Source organism: Gymnoscopelus braueri (genome assembly GCF_963280865.1).
Source record: "Gymnoscopelus braueri genome assembly, chromosome: 17".
Classification (NCBI taxonomy): Eukaryota; Metazoa; Chordata; class Actinopteri; order Myctophiformes; family Myctophidae; genus Gymnoscopelus; species Gymnoscopelus braueri.
In genome coordinates, this window is record NC_137617.1 from 27,632,709 (window position 1) to 27,648,613 (window position 15,905).

The 15,905-nt window shown below is 42.9% G+C and overlaps 2 protein-coding genes across 2 annotated transcripts in view; one reads left to right on the forward strand and one right to left on the reverse strand.

Annotated features, from left to right (window-relative positions):
• ift140 (intraflagellar transport 140 homolog (Chlamydomonas)) overlaps positions 1-15,905 on the reverse strand; it is a 42,879-nt gene that overhangs the window by 14,366 nt on the left and 12,608 nt on the right. The gene's annotated exons all lie outside the window — the stretch shown is intronic.
• On the forward strand, positions 71-11,084 carry tmem204 (transmembrane protein 204). Its single transcript, XM_080454981.1, has 3 exons — positions 71-782; positions 2,047-2,202; positions 9,026-11,084. Exons 1-3 carry the CDS (start codon positions 506-508, stop codon positions 9,268-9,270), a joined length of 678 nt encoding a protein of 225 aa, XP_080311107.1. The 5' UTR covers positions 71-505; the 3' UTR covers positions 9,271-11,084.

Genomic DNA, 15,905 nt, shown 5'->3' on the forward strand with positions numbered 1-15,905 from the left:
GGAAAACGACAAAGAGAAAGGAGAGTAAAAAGGAACGGAGTGCGTCAGTGCAGGATAGTCAAGCTGCATCCAGGCGGAGACGGTGGAATGGACCCGGGTGTCTGTCGGATTAACCCCTGTGTGCCCGCAGTGCAGTCTGAGGAGGAGGGCTGAGGACCTTCGCGGCGACGACACCCAGCTCCTCCTGAATGAGGATGAACGGAGATGTCCTTTAACTGAGCCTCAACGCAAGGCGCTCGCCCATCCCGGTCCCTCGCATCGGCTGCCGCTCAGCGCCCGCTGCTCACTGGAGGGGCAGGCGGAGGAGGCGGCTGCGGTGGTGGTGGTAGTGGAGGAGGAGGAGGGGGAGGTAGACAGGACCCCGGAGGCCCCGAGCGACACCCCCGCCCGCGGGGAGGAGAGGCGGCGGGGTGCCGAGCGGCAGGCCGGGGCGCAGGCGGCGGGAGGAGGGGGAGACGAGGGAGAGGGAGGAGGAGGGGACGAGGTGGCCGGCGACGGGCGTCGCATGGCCGTTCAGCGGCTGGTGGTCGCGGCGGTGGCGGTGGCCATGCTGTCCCTGATCTTCAACAACGTGGCGTGTTTCACCCCCAGCTGGGTGCTGCAGAAACTGGAGGACGGGCGCAAGCGCAGCGTGGGGCTCTGGAGGATGTGCCCCATCAGCGGGGGTCACGACGAACCCCCGGCGGGGCGGAGGGGGCCAGGAGGGACGCAGAAGCAGTGCGAGAGTCTGGGCTGGGGCTCCGAGTTCGCGGGCTACCAGGAGTCCCGGAGCACCGTTAAACGTACGTTTATTTAATGTTTCTCTATTTGTCACGTGGAAGTGTGATAATAAGTGGGATAACTGCAATGTAACATAGCCAATCCCGTTGCAATTTGTCATTGAAGATGTAGTAGTGACTAGCAACATTGTGAAATCTACTGTATATCAGCATGATGCCGAAATACAGCAGACAGCCATGTTATATTGTGAATGTCAGGGGCTATCTCCTGTAAACCATTAGTCTGTATTGAGCTAATTTATGGCATGTACTGATAAGATAGGACATGTTGGGCCTCACCGTTTCCTGGGGAGTCTCTCTAATGGCCGGCCAGAGATCCATTATGTTGAAACTGAGAACACAGAGGTCACGACAACAACATCTAATGGTTCTCCACTCTGTTCATCCAAACGCTGGACCGATGGTAGTGCATGTATTTGAAAGGCATGACACATCGGTTTCAAATGTTCTTATTATTGTTGAGATGATAGTTGGGCTAGATTTAAGAGATAACCATCATGTCCTATATCCTACAGTATGTCCTATGTCATAGGACACAGGACATAGGACACAGGACACAGGACACAGGACATAGGACATAGGACATAGGACATTCCAGGACTAGGGCCAGAGCTAGTGCTTGGGAAACAAATGGCTGCATGATCCAACCAGCAAACTTTTTGGCTGTTGTTGCTGGGCAACAGAAGACAAAAGAAACATCTCAAAGTGCTTGCAGTGATTACCTACTAGCCTAGTTACTTATATCTTGTCTCTCGGACCATGTTGTCCCAGTTCACAGCCCTGTGTCACACTCTTGTTTCCCATAGTTAGGAATGTAGCCCGGCTATTTTGCCCACAAAGTGCCCCAGCACGCAACAGCTTTCAAACCTTCTAGCTACAAAGAAGTCTATAGGCATATTACCACATGAACCCTAGCATCAGTAACATGATTAATAGGCAAAAATTTTGAAAAAATGTATGAACATTCAGCGAACATTTGTGCAAAAATAGCAATCTACAAGCTCACAACACGTCGCAAGTTGTGAACTAGTAGATGTCAGGAAAAAATATATATATTTTCGAAAATAGCGAAAATAGCAGATCAACTAGTTCATAACACATTGCGTTGTGAGCTTATAGATCGCCTATTCTTGCTATTCATGGTAGGATGAATTATCAAAGGCTTAATTGGTTAAGCCTTTTGATTCTAGGGACGATCAGGGCAATATTGTGTTCAACCCTTTACTATGCTGCCAATAACATGCAACTCTTCCCTTGGCCGCTCCAGTGCAGTTTGACATGATGCGGGCCTGTAACCTGATGGCCACAGTGGCCCTGACAGCTGGTCAGCTGATCTTCCTTCTGGGACTGATGGAGCTGCCCTTCGTCACCCAGGACTCTCAATGGTGGGAGGAGGCCATCGCTGCACTCTTCCAGCTAGCCAGTGAGTACCACTGCTACCATGCAAGGTTCAACATGCTTTCAATCTGCACAAGAAGGATAGAACAGCACCTCACCGATTCAAAATATATCCAAGTAAGCTAAAGATTACCCGTAACCCATTAAGACCTGAGGTTCCGATTCAACAAAATATTTAGATTTTTGTTTTGAATTTTAAAAAAAAATCAAAAAATGCAGATCTACAAGCTCGTAGCACGGCACTCGATGCAGCGCTATGAGCTTGTATATCTGCTATTTTTGAATAGCCAAAGAAATCTGACAAAGAAAATGACACAGATGCGTTCCCGGATTGAATAGGTTAATGGGTACTTTAACCACTGAAACCCTACAGTATATACTTTGTTGACTGGGGTCCCCCAGGGGTCTATATTTGGTCAACTCCTTTTTTCCCCCTCTACACCAAATCTCTTAATAGCTGATCCACAAGCTCACCATGTGTCGCAATGCATTGTGAGCTTGTCGATCTGCTATTTTCACAGAATTTTCGCATCGGAATACTTATGCTAGGGGTTTATGTGATTAATTAATACATGGTATCTGTATTAATGAAAATCCTACAAGCCATGCATACAATATTTTATTCTCACAGACATAAATGTAGATGGTGTTGCCGATGACATTTCACATGACCTTTGGTGGAGTTCCAGAAAACAGGAAACCAACAGAGATGGAAGATTGGCTTAAGCATAATTAAAACGTCATAGCATTGACTGTGATCGCTCTATGAAAATAACCTATTTTCGTTGAACACCACAGTTGTGCAATGAATTATAAATTAGGCTTTAATCTCAAACACCACAGAGCAGCCTCTCAGGGCAACCACTGCACAGGCCAAAGAACATTGCCAAACCTTGCAGACATAAGCCAAACCTAAACATTAAAGCTACTTGACCAAAATTATAGGCATGTAGATTTAGAAATTGCGACCAAAAACCATTCTTCACACAAAACACTAGAAAATGTCACCAAAGGGTTTTATGGTTTCATAGCTAAATACAAAATGCAAGTAGTTGAAAGGATGAGTTAGTTGTCATTTTAGTTTTCCACCCATCTAAAAACAGCCACATGGTTGCTATCCTTCACCGAAATGACCTTTTTTACCCAAATGAAGCACCTGAGGGGAACCTAATGCCGTGTTGAACACTGGATTAGCGAGTGAACGACACAAACAATTAAACTAAAATTAAACCAAAGAATGAGGGACTGCAATAGGAAATGAGAAAAAAAATAAAGCAGACGCATGGGCCTTATCGTATCAACGTGGGCATTTTCAAGTAGAAGTCAATTAAAGGAAAACAGAACAACCAGGAATAGAAGTGGGAAGAGAAGAGAGGAGGTGCACAACCCCCCCCCCCCCCCCAACACACACACGCAAACACACATACTCGTCAACCACCACCAGAACCAGTGTCAGCCAGCCATCCCAGTGGGATGTGTTGCAGCTATATTGTGGGCATGGCCAGTCTCAGTGGCCCCCACTGGGGATTTTGTGACGATATGTGCATGAATGTGTGAGCTTGGGAGAGAGAGAGAGAGAGAGAGAGAGAGAGTTGTTTGGAGAGGGGCTTCAGCCACTGGGGCAGCATTGTGTGGCAGTGCAGCCTGAAGGGGGTCTTTCTGGGCTAAATTTAGTCCTGGTCTTGAGCTGGTCGGCCGGAGCTGCAGCGCGCCAGAGAGCGACTGTCGGGCGCCAGGATATCCCTGCTCAGGACGAGGAAATGCCTGTGACTACCTGTTATGCAAACCCCAGAACTGGAGGAGGAAAACGAGGGGTGGGAGGGGAATGGTGGCGGACACGAAAAGACAGTTCGACAGGGACTGTGTGTTTGTGTGTGCACTGCTGGGAGGAGTGTGTGTGTGTGTGTGTATGTGTGTTGTGTGTTTATAGGGTGTTTCAGTAGAAAAATGTCCTGTGATACACACAGCATGCAGGGTGGGAACGGCCACTGACCAGATAAGCTTGGCCAAGCTTTTTTATGCCTGTGTTTACAAAATGTCCAGGAACAGAGGCAAATAAAGAGTCCCCTCTCGACATGAGATAAAACACCCAAGTTCTTCGGCACGCACTTCTGGACGAGGACAAAAGCTTTTATCTGAAGGCCTTGGTGGTGTGGGGACAGGGAACCACCCAAATAAACACTCATTCACAGAGAGCTCACACAGTGACATCAAACTTGTCACTTGGTCAAAGCATAGTTTAATGGTAAGCTAATGTGATGTCATATTCCATTAGTTATTTACTTAAAATGGGTGGTGACTGTTTTTAGCCATTTCCACAAACTGGCTGATTGTGATTAATGAGGTGATGCCCGCCACAAACAGGAGTTATAAAAGTGACAATAGAGAAAGAAACACACCTATTTCCCTGACTCCTAAAAATAGTGATCCTGTTTGGAAAAATGGCATCTTCCTTTTAGCTCTTTCTGAACGCCTACTGAAGTTCTTACCATATATAGTCACCAATGTTGGTGAGTAATACGCGATCTTTGGCAGATAGGATGTGTCCCACCAGAGTAACAATACTCGGGAGAATATTACTGAAAATAAACCATTGATGATGACACACGGGCAAAGATCAGTAGTCCAACTGCCTCCAAACTTAGCACAAATATCACTCAGGGGTCTGGCTTTTGGGAAGTCTACTTTTGGACATGCGTGTGTGTGTGTGTGTGTGTCTGTGTGTGTGTGTGTGTGTGGGGGGGGGAGGGTTACAGGTAGGAACTACTTGGAAGATGGGGGGGTATGGGGGGCGCATGGGGGTATTGGGGGGTTTCAGGCGCTGGTGCTTTTTTTTCTAGTCTTTTGAATCTGAAGAGAAAGGGTCCAGAAACAGTTGGTCAGGGACTCTAAGTAGCTTCCCCGTCCCACCCCTGTCCATATTCCATATACTGTAGGGCCCTCTTCAGTACAGGTTGTTCTTTAGTACGCTTCATTAATCCATTCCTCGCATTACCTCTCTTCAGTTCTCCCCGCTGAGCCAGTGAATGGTTCCTGGCAATGCATGAATGAATGAATGAATGAATGAAGGTATTTTTTATCTTTCAGCCCCCATCTAAGGAATGTTTTTGTTCTCAGATGTGCCAAAAACCTCAGCTATCACACGTAGACAGTGGCATAAAAACATCCAATTCGATTCAGTGATATCTCAACACCATGGGCCAGGCCAGCTCGATTGCTCGGTCACTGTGTCACCCCCCTGGGAACAGAGCTCTGGAAAGGGCCTCTGAATGGACAGAGCTCTAGTGGGTCAAAGGTCAAGAGTGCAGGTCAAGTGGGTTTTAGATGGGACGTCTATTGATTTAAACTAAGGTGTAATTTTTTGGTGGGCACAGCTGGCACCGAGCCCACACCGTGTCCTTGCCTATTGTGTCTCGCCAAACACACAAAAATGGCAATGGCACTCAGAAAAAAAAAGAACAATGCAGAGGGAAATAATATGTGCTGCTCTATTAGAGCCGGATAATGGCCAGTCATTCACTACAGGCCAAGTTTCTGAATTCAAGCAGCAGGAGCCCTTTGGGCATGCGTTTAATCTAGCTCAGATAGCATTTTGTTTTCAGCAGTGGTTTTCTTTTTTTCTTTTTGTTGTTGAACAGATTCTTAGAAGGATTGGATGGAAGTTTGAGCATTTGAGGAGTCATTGAGGCAAGTTGATTATCAGCCATGTGACTCTTAAGAATGAACAAAAATACCACGGTACAGTTACAGTATGGAGGGTGGGGCAGAGCAAGCTTAGTGAATTTCCAGAACCAAGATAAGCCTCGTTTCGATTTTTCTGCCCTGACAGATCATGTCAAATGTCCAGCAAATAGGTTAACCTTAAGCAAGGGGCGTGGAGGGGCGGGAAGGAAGGAAGGATGGAAAGAGGAAGAGAGGGAAGGAAGCCGTGACAGATAAGACTGTGCCAAAAAAAAAAAAAAAAAAGAGTTTCACACAGGCAGAGACCACCCTGGAACCTGGAAAGGAGATTATTAATTTTTTTCTTAGAAAAGGAGCCAGACAGGTTAAACATGAGCAGATAGGCGGAGCAAACAGTTTGCACGCTAATGAAAACACACACAATGCAAGGTTGATGTGGTTACACACAATGACACACACATACACAACATTTATCTACATCCTCCTCACTTAAACAAAAGGCAGACATATTGCATTACAGTCGGTGGTGGAAAGTTAAGTACATTTACTCAAGTATTTGTCCTTGAGTACGATTTTGAGGGACTTGTTTCTTGATACTTTATACTTCTACTGCACTACATCTCAGATGCAAATATTGTTCTTTTAACTCCACCACAAACCCCCTATTCTATACATCAGCAATTCAGAAATAGACGATCTACAAGCTCACAACTTGTCGCATTGTGACAAGTTGTGATCTTGAAGATCTTCTATTATCGAAATAAGTACACAATTTTTTTAATGTCTTCGAAATAGCTGTGCTTCTACTTTTGGAACTCAAGTAAAATGTTGAATATAGGGGTTTTACTTGTAACTAACAGAGTATTTCTACATTGATATTGCCTTTACTTTACTAAGTAAAAAATCGGATTACTTCTTCCACCAGTAGAAGGAAAGAGAGAGAGAGAGAGAGAGCGACAGTGAGAAATAGCAGAAAAGACTTCCACTGGCGCAGTTCTGCAGCAGGAAACTGACTGATTCATATCCTAATGGGCCAACATCCCCCCCTATCCAGTGATATTTTTGGTGCCCTTTATTTATACCAGCATGGGGATGGGACAAGCTTTCAGACGATGTGTTATTGTTGAACTACTGACTGGCTCCAGACCACACTTGAGAAAGAGGGAATGGGGCGTGAATCCTCTGTCATTGACCAGAATGGGTGAATTGCACTCAATAGCCCTGATCCATTACCATTTGTGGGGGTAATACGCATAATTTGATCAGTGAAGAATATGGATAATGGACATTAATATGAAAATACTTGTATTTGTATAGCACCTTTGAGCTAGGATGATTACAGAACCTAGAAATCAATGTACTGTACGACTATAGAAAGATTGACAAGAAAGTTTAATACTAAACTCACTTTTTTGTGAGCTTGTAGATTAGCTATTTTCAGTTTGTGACACGATGCGCAACCAAGGATAAATCAGGCAATCAACACTCTGATGTATGAACATACTGTATCAGACTCTGAGCCAGTGGTGGAAAAAGTACTCAAATGTTTTACTTAAGTAAAAGTATCAATACTGCAATGTAGAAGTACTTGAAAATGTTACTTGAGTAAAAGAATGTTTGAAAATAGCACACAAAAAAGCTCACGTTGTGAGCTTGTAGATCGTCTATTTTCAAATAGCCTATGTATAAAATAGGGCTAAATTGGTTAATGTATGTTTCATAATATCATAATTTATATCTAAAAAGTAACTAGTGACTAAAGTTTTCAAATAATTGTAGTGGAGTAAAAGTACAATATTTGCCTCTGAGATGTAGTGGAGTAGAAGTAAAAGTATTGGAAATTGGGAATACTCAAGTAAAGTACAAATACCTCAAAATTGTACTTAAGTACAGTACTCAAGTAAATGTACTGTACTTAGTTACTTTCCACCACTGCTCTGAGCTATACGGTGCATTTCAATAACAGTTTTGTCATGCCATACATCGTAACTGTCTGTGAAGTGAGGCTTATGCAACCGTTTGCCTTTTTTGTATAAAGTATCTGCAAATACAAGAGGATATGTGGGACCACAATACAGCCGTCTGTAATATGTTTCGTCTTGTAAGGTTTGACCATATGTGAGCTGGGAAAAGCATTTCCTCTCCGAGGACAATAAACGTCATCTACCCTAATCTAATCTAATAACTTCCCATAGCAGACATTACTGCTTTGCCACCATTGTGATGAAGACAAAAGAAATTAAAAAAAGAAAAAAGAAACAGCATGAAGCTTGAGATGTCGTGTTTTTTACACCTCTGCGTGCAAGCAGCAGTTCCTTGATGCGTGAGGTGCTATAGGCTTCTGTGAATCAAAGAAATTACGGGGTGGAAAAAGAAAGGCCTCTCTGTGATATTTTTACACACTGTGGAGGCCTTTGATCCTAAAATCTCAGAAGCTCTCCCTAGGAGGAAACAGACTTCTGAATTCAAAGACCCCTGCTGGACTTTTCGTCACTACGGCAAAGTGGATATCCTTATCACTAGCCTTATCACTGACAGAACAGTCGGATTATGAATTGCATTTTTTTCAATGAGCTCACTTGGCAATCATTGGCTCTCACGAGAGCAGTGCCAAAACCCTGCTTCATTGAACCCAGTTGGTATGTCATTTTCCAGTTATCAGTTCTTCAATGAATTGAACACCCAATGGAAACAAGCCAAAGTGCATTCTTGGGTTTAATCCTTTTAGCAGACCTTGTATAGAACTGTACTTTCTGTGCTTTCTTTTGGCAAACTATTAATAAAGTATTCAATCAATCAATCAATCAATCAATCAATGCTTGACCCAGCGATTCCCAACCTGCCCACTGGTGGGCAGTGAGGATATTACAGGTGGGTCCCCAAATAATCACCAAATCACCAAGACACTAACACTAACAACTAACGCGTTAGTTCCATTGATCCAAGCCAGAACACAATCCATTTGATTGATCATTAAAATAAATAATGCTCTGTAAATGCATGCAGCCCACCAATCTGACCACTTCATTCAGCCGCCATGTTAAGTGGTCAAATGGTGGTCAGATGGGTGAGCCACAAACACTGTTTAAGATTTTCAAGCGGGCCCCGATCCAGAAAAGATTGAGTAGCACTGCCTTAACCCATCTCCTGTTTGTGATCTTGTCCAGGTTTTGTGCTGGTGATCGGCCTCGTGACCTTCTACAGGATCGGGCCCAACACATTCCTGTCGTACTCCTGCTATGTGGACATAGCAGCATGCCTCCTGGCCACGCTGGCCGCAGCCATGCTCATCTGGAACATTCTACATCGCCGCGACGACTGCCTCGCGCCCCGGGTCATCGTCATCAGCCGGTCCCTGGTGTCGCCCCTCCACCCACGCCTGGACAACGACTACGTGGAGTCGCCCTGCTGAGGCCCCGATTCGTAACTTTGTCGCGCGATGGCGTCGTGTTGCTGAGAATGGCCGACGTAGGACGGACTCGCACATGCGCGACAGGACAACGCCTCTGAAACGCAAGCCATAGCGCTGGCGGATAGGCTCTATGCACAGCAGCCATATTGGAAAAACTTTCCAATACTGCCTTTACTTCCTTCACAGGTGTTACCAATGGTACTAATGAAGGCTCCGTTCCATTTAGTGTAGCACAGTTGTTCTCAAAACTTAATTTCAAGGACCTCCATAACTCTCAGAGTTACACAACCGTTAAGGGGCCATTTGGAACCCCCTCAAGGAACCCTGAGTGTTTCCAGTGAGCCAACATGCACAATATCAGCACCCTGACTCTTTGACCAGAATGGAACAGAGCCTTCATTAGCATCATTGGGTAACACCTGTGAAGGAAGTAAGGAAAAGGCCCAATTTCTTTCCAATATGGCTGCTGTGTGCATAGAGCCTATTGCATTTCAGAGGCGTTGTCTGTCGCGCATGTGCGAGTCTGGCCCTGCAAGCTCACAGAGCGCTGCGTGAGCGGCCGTTCTACGACACACGACATTGGCTGGTCGACACTGAACTGAGATGTTTATTGGCCAATTGGGACCAGACACAAAAGAAAAGAATGTGAGACTCTCGCCTCACATTCAACCAGGTGTCTTGGATGTGACTCGCTGGGATGACAGGACACTTATTGCAGCTATGGTTGCAGGACAAACATGTACTTTGCTGTTGTGCAGCACTATATTTTACAACTTCTCCCCGCCCAGTGAGCAATGAACACGTCAAAATTATATTGCTGCTTTGTGTTGGATTTAAAACAGATAAATAAACGTATCCAGCTACGTAACTTAATACAACTTTTTAAATATCACTATTAATACACAAATGACCAGGGTGATATGGACTTATTGTTTCAGGTATTCATTTACGCTGGATTTGAGCTTAAATATTGTTTAACATGAAATTTTAAATGGAATTTCCCTTTATGAAATCCCCTGCTTAACAAAAGATCAAGCTGGATCTTGACAATTATTATTATAAGGGCACTTGTGTATTGGTATATTATTTTCGCATGGTAAAGATAGGGTTAAGACAAAGAGTGACTTTGGACTGCTAACATGAAGCAGAATTAGCATTATGAAAGTGAGTGAAAAGCGCCATTTTAGATATTTTCCGGGAAAGTATTGGAAACTTGAATAAGATAAATAAATAAACAGCTTTTAAGAATACAATACCATAATACCTCACCATGCCTTAAGTCAGCTGTCTTACTTTAAAGATTTACAGCACCTGCCACTAAATGTATCTTAAACATGTGGGTCCAAAGCAAGAAATTCAGCTGATCATGAGCAAATATTTCATCAAATTTGTTCGGAAAAGTAAGAATGTTGAATTGGGAAGACAGCAAAAAAGAAATGTACCGTAATCTTTTGAAAAAAACTATTAACACCAGAACTTATATTGACAAAACATTAAAAAATAGCAACATCATCTGTACTTCTCCCAATATTTTTCCAGTACCATCTATTACTTGGTTAACCAAAAATGGATGACCTAAAATCTTCATTTTAATATGAAGGCCATTTTTGGTAATGATGCTTTCCTCATTGAAAATATGCTTACTTGTGGTACATATACTTAAATTAATGTCCTACAATTGTATAAGGAATATTGCTATTATTATTGTGTGACCTTATCATACAGAACTCTGCTACGTTGCCAAACATACAGTAGGGGTGCATGAATACAATAATATACCATACAAATTCAATAAACATATTGTTGGATATCCAGATGTCAATGGTTGCTATTTTTTGGTTTTATGCTAACCGTTTTCTTTTCTTTTTCACTGTTATTTCAGCCAGAGCTAAATAATGATTTGGACGCTTATTCACAAGAAACAAAATAATTCACTGAAAAAAGAGAGGTGGAGAGACTGAGACACATCTTACTTTCATTGTTGTTTATGTTAGCGAGACAGTCAGAGAGAGAACAGACCCAATGGTAAATGTGCCCAGGAAGCTTTTGGATATTAAATACAGATAGAGGGGAATTTCAACGTGTCAGACTCAAAGGTCTGAATGACAAATGTATACGGTTGGGTTTGTATGTGTACGTGGGCAGTAGCAACACACCTAATAGTCAGTAATTAAGTTGCGGTCAATTTCAGATTGATCACTGCTCTATTCCCTTTTAGTCAGCAGCATTTACTGTGAAGCAAAGCTATACCAATTTATTTCCAGTGGAGTGCAAGAGTTCTTTTAGACACCGTCTAGGTTCTTCAAATGTTATACTCCGACCGGACAAAATAGCAGATCTACAAGCTCATAGCGCGGCACTCAGTGCCGTGCTATGAGCTTGTAGATCTGCTATTTTGAGTAGGAGAGAGCAATAATACAGAAAGGGAAACATTATAACTTCTATTTGAATTGAGGTTTTGTGCCTGGTGTCAAATCCATTAACTACATGAACCTATATAGCGTCCCTATTTCACATTCTGAGAAAATAGCAGATCTACAAGCACACAACACATTGCATTGTGACATGTTCCAGATTATAAACCCAACAATAGTGATTTGCTGTAGATGGGAAAAATGAAGGGGCTTAGTATAATAGTGAATGAATTATATTATATAGGTGGTTTAAGTGGTTAAAAAGCTCAGAATGGCACAGTTCCGTTATTAAACTTCAGCAAACCATGCAACTTGGAACACTTAACAGTCAACGCTGCTTGCTAGCTGCAGCCACAGCACAGTTAAAAATAACTTCTACTGCATAGAGCTATTAGGAAGCTATTAGGGCTTAATTTAGGAACGATATTGCAGTTCGATTATTCAAGCTTCAATTATGTTTACAGTATAACTACTACATTAGATCCATGTTAACATAACTTAATATTTAAAAGGACCATACCAGCAGTGTTATTGCATATCTAGCCCATTTTCTTTTGCCAAGTTCATACAAGTCATGAATTATTTTCATTACTGACAATTGTTCAAAGCATACACCGTTTTGACATTTCTTTAATAATTACGAGATTTCCCTAATGTTGTAGCTCAAACTTTCAGGTAATAAGCTCACTGTAAAAGTATGTGTTTCTACAACTAACATTCATATCAGCATTACGAAGTCATGGACATCTGAATTAAATGTATTTCGTAAAACAACATTTTCTACAGGGACTATTTCTGGCAAGAAAAAAATTGTTGCATTAAAATGCAACAATAATGTAACGTTGACAAGAATAAAGGAGATGCAAATTCACGATGTCTCTGCAAGTTGATTTGCCTAACATACTGAAAATTAATGCAAAGCATTGGAAGGTCAAGGAAATACAGTACAGTATCCAGTATATTATGACTTATAGACATTGAGCTAAATATGTCAAATTGAATTGTATCCTTTGAATACACATTTATGGATCAAATGAAATGCTTGATTCATTGACTAAATATTACCGTGTCCATTTTGGACCCCCTCTCTTTTATGCAATGAATTGTGTTTGTTTCCTAACAATACAGTAGCTGGAGGATGACTGACTAGAATAGATACATTCAAGTGTCTTTATTGGTTTTCTTGGGTACTGAGGAAGCTCAGTACCCCAAACCCATTCAGAATTAATAAACATAATACAAGAAAATGTGGAGGCATGCAAAAACAATTAGGTAATTATGGGAACATACCGTTATGGTGCGCAATTGTTTGTATTTTTGTAAACGTTTTAATATGAATATGATTTGAGCCAACAACAATTACAAAAACAATTACGCTATCACATATATTTGGGCTAAAACATAGATTCCATTGATTAAATAGAGAGGAAACAGGAATGAATCCAATGTTTTCATACAGTCAAGTGTTTCCCAAATAACAAACGGCACGAAAACCTGAGAGCCTGGACCGCGGCCAATTCCGGCATGCCACAACGTCACCCATCAAACTCCACTTTGCTCCTGGAGACTTCCCCGAGTGTTTTTGTCTCAGATGGGAAATGAGGAACTATCCCCTTTGAATAGAAGTGCCACGGCGAAAAAGACATTTGTAAATGAAGGCTTGTGTTCATGTGGACAGAGAACCCGGCAGCATGTCACCTGAAGTCAAGGACAACTTGAATGAGAGGAAATAGCACAGTGAGTCTGGACTGAAAAAGACATTCCACTCTGTATTGACATACTGCTTCAGGGGGGCTTCCACAGTGTGCTGTAGATACAGCTGCTTTTGATTAAGCTGTGTGAATGTACTGTAAAGGCCTTGCAATGTAACCTTGCTATTATCTTTATCTACCAACCATCCAGACACCAGGCCAAGGAAAGTTCATTTCAAGTGGATCTGGCCACCGGGGGTCCCAAAGCAAGCAAACGAATTGATCATGTAATTATATATTTTTTATTCTCATTACGACATGGTTATCTTACTCAACTGATATGTAATGTATAGTGTATGTAAAGTAGTGATAATTAATATATATATATATATATATACACAAAAAGTGACTTGTGATAAAGCACGCTAGTTTGTCTGTCCGACCCGTTTTCATGCACATAAAACAAGGTACTAAAACTTTTGTTTTATCTATCAAACTTCTAAAATGACAGTGCTTTTAATTAAGTCCTGTTACTTTTTACATTACATTAGCAAATGCCTTCTGCAGAAATATGAAACACAAAAACAGTGCTGTTGCCTATTTAGACATTCAACATTTACAACACACCAAAGCTCTAGAATTGAAATTCAAGGGGCATCCAGGGGCAGGGCCGGCGCGCCCATTAGGCAGAGTAGGCAGTTGCCTAGGGCGCCACTAGGTGGGGGGGGCGCCAAAAAAAAAAAAAAAAAAGGCGCCAGAAAAAATATTGCCTAGGGCGCCAAATTGCCTAGTCCAGGGATACAGGGATACAGGGATAAATTACTTTGCAACATTCGTCACGGCGACTCGCTCGCCGGTGCCTCTCGTTGCTCAAGTCCACCAGAAACGACGCGCCTCCGACGTTGTTAACAGTTTTTTGGCCAACTACTTCCTAACTTAATATTAGGGGCTGTAGTCTGTTTTCACCAAATGGGCCGAGTGGTCCGCCTTGCTGGGGGCGACAAAAACTTTGCCTAAACCTAACCTTAATCCTAACAAAATAATTATTGTATGAAAAATAAACAGTGCGATGAGAAGGATTCGATCCCGCAGCAAATGGACTGATAGGCTAACGTTTATCGTTGACGCCACGGTGCCGGCTGGTATTCTAGGGGTTTTGGGAGTACTTTAAAGCGGTCCGCCCATGTGAGAGGCAGTTCCGCGTGCGTCACAGAAGGGGGCGTCGCCAAGTAACGACCCGGTGGCAAAAGCTGGTGCGCGTTCAGGAGGGAGCGGTATATGGCCGGTCCTGGGAATAGACAATGGCCTCTAAATCTGAGGCCATATAGTTCTCAGCAGGAAACCAGTGGATTGCCGCCTCCAGGTAGGGAATGAGTCCTTAACCCCAGTGAAGGGAGTATTTCAGGACTTTCGATTGAGTCGAGGACGGAGCGTGTAATCAGCCAGAGAATTGGAGCAGTGGGAGCGGTATTGGGTAAGCTTTAGCCTACCGTTGTGACGAAAATAGAGCTGAGCTGGAAGGCAAAGCTCTAGGTCTTCGTTCCTACCTACAGTATGGTCATGAAAATGAAAAGGGTCATGACCGAAAGAACAAGATCGCAGATACTAGCGGCCAAAATTGGTTTTCTCAGGAGGGTGGTCGTCGGCATCTCCCTTAGGGATAAGGTGAGAAGCTCAGTCATCCGTGAGGGACTTGGATAGAAAGAAGCAGCATCTAGTACGGATCCCTCCTGGTTGGGGAGGTTTTCCAGGCATGCCAGCTGGGAAGAGGCCATGGGGTAGACCAAGGTCCAAGTGTTGGGATTATATCCCCACGCTGGCCTGAAAACGCTTTGGGATCCCCCAAGGCTGGCAAATGTGGCCAGGGACAAGGAAGTCTGGGGTTCTCTAGTACAGTGTATATCAACCTTTTTTGTGCCAAGGCACACCTGGCATACCCAAAAGATCCCAGGGCACACCTAGATATACGGTATATATATATATTTAATGATATATATATATATACGGTATATATATATATACACACACACTAGGGGTGTGCCGATACACTAATTTCACGAAACGATGCAAACTTGTAGCTTGTCAGTCTAGTATACTGGAACTTCTACCTCCACGACAAGACTTCGGATAAGAGGTTGAAGATGGCTTGACGGATGTATTATTACCGGTACAGTATATAGTATAATAATTGGTATGTACAATGTATTATATGCTATTCATGTATTCTCAGTTCTAGCTATTGAAAACTTTCACACAGTTCACACAGTTTGCTTGGCAGCCCCTGAATTTGATATGAGAACTGTTTGCCAGTTCAAAGACCATTTCCATGGAGACGAGTCCCAGTAGATAGAGGTTAGTGGCCTGACACAGACCAGGAAGTGCATCACACCGTTGGGCGGAGATATGCGGGAATCTAACACAATACATATCTCTTTTCTTTTTTTTTCCTTTAAATGAAACCGCAGTAAAAATAGCTGTGAATGAGTGACTTACTAAAGCTGTCATCACGCATATTAAGTTCTATGGAACA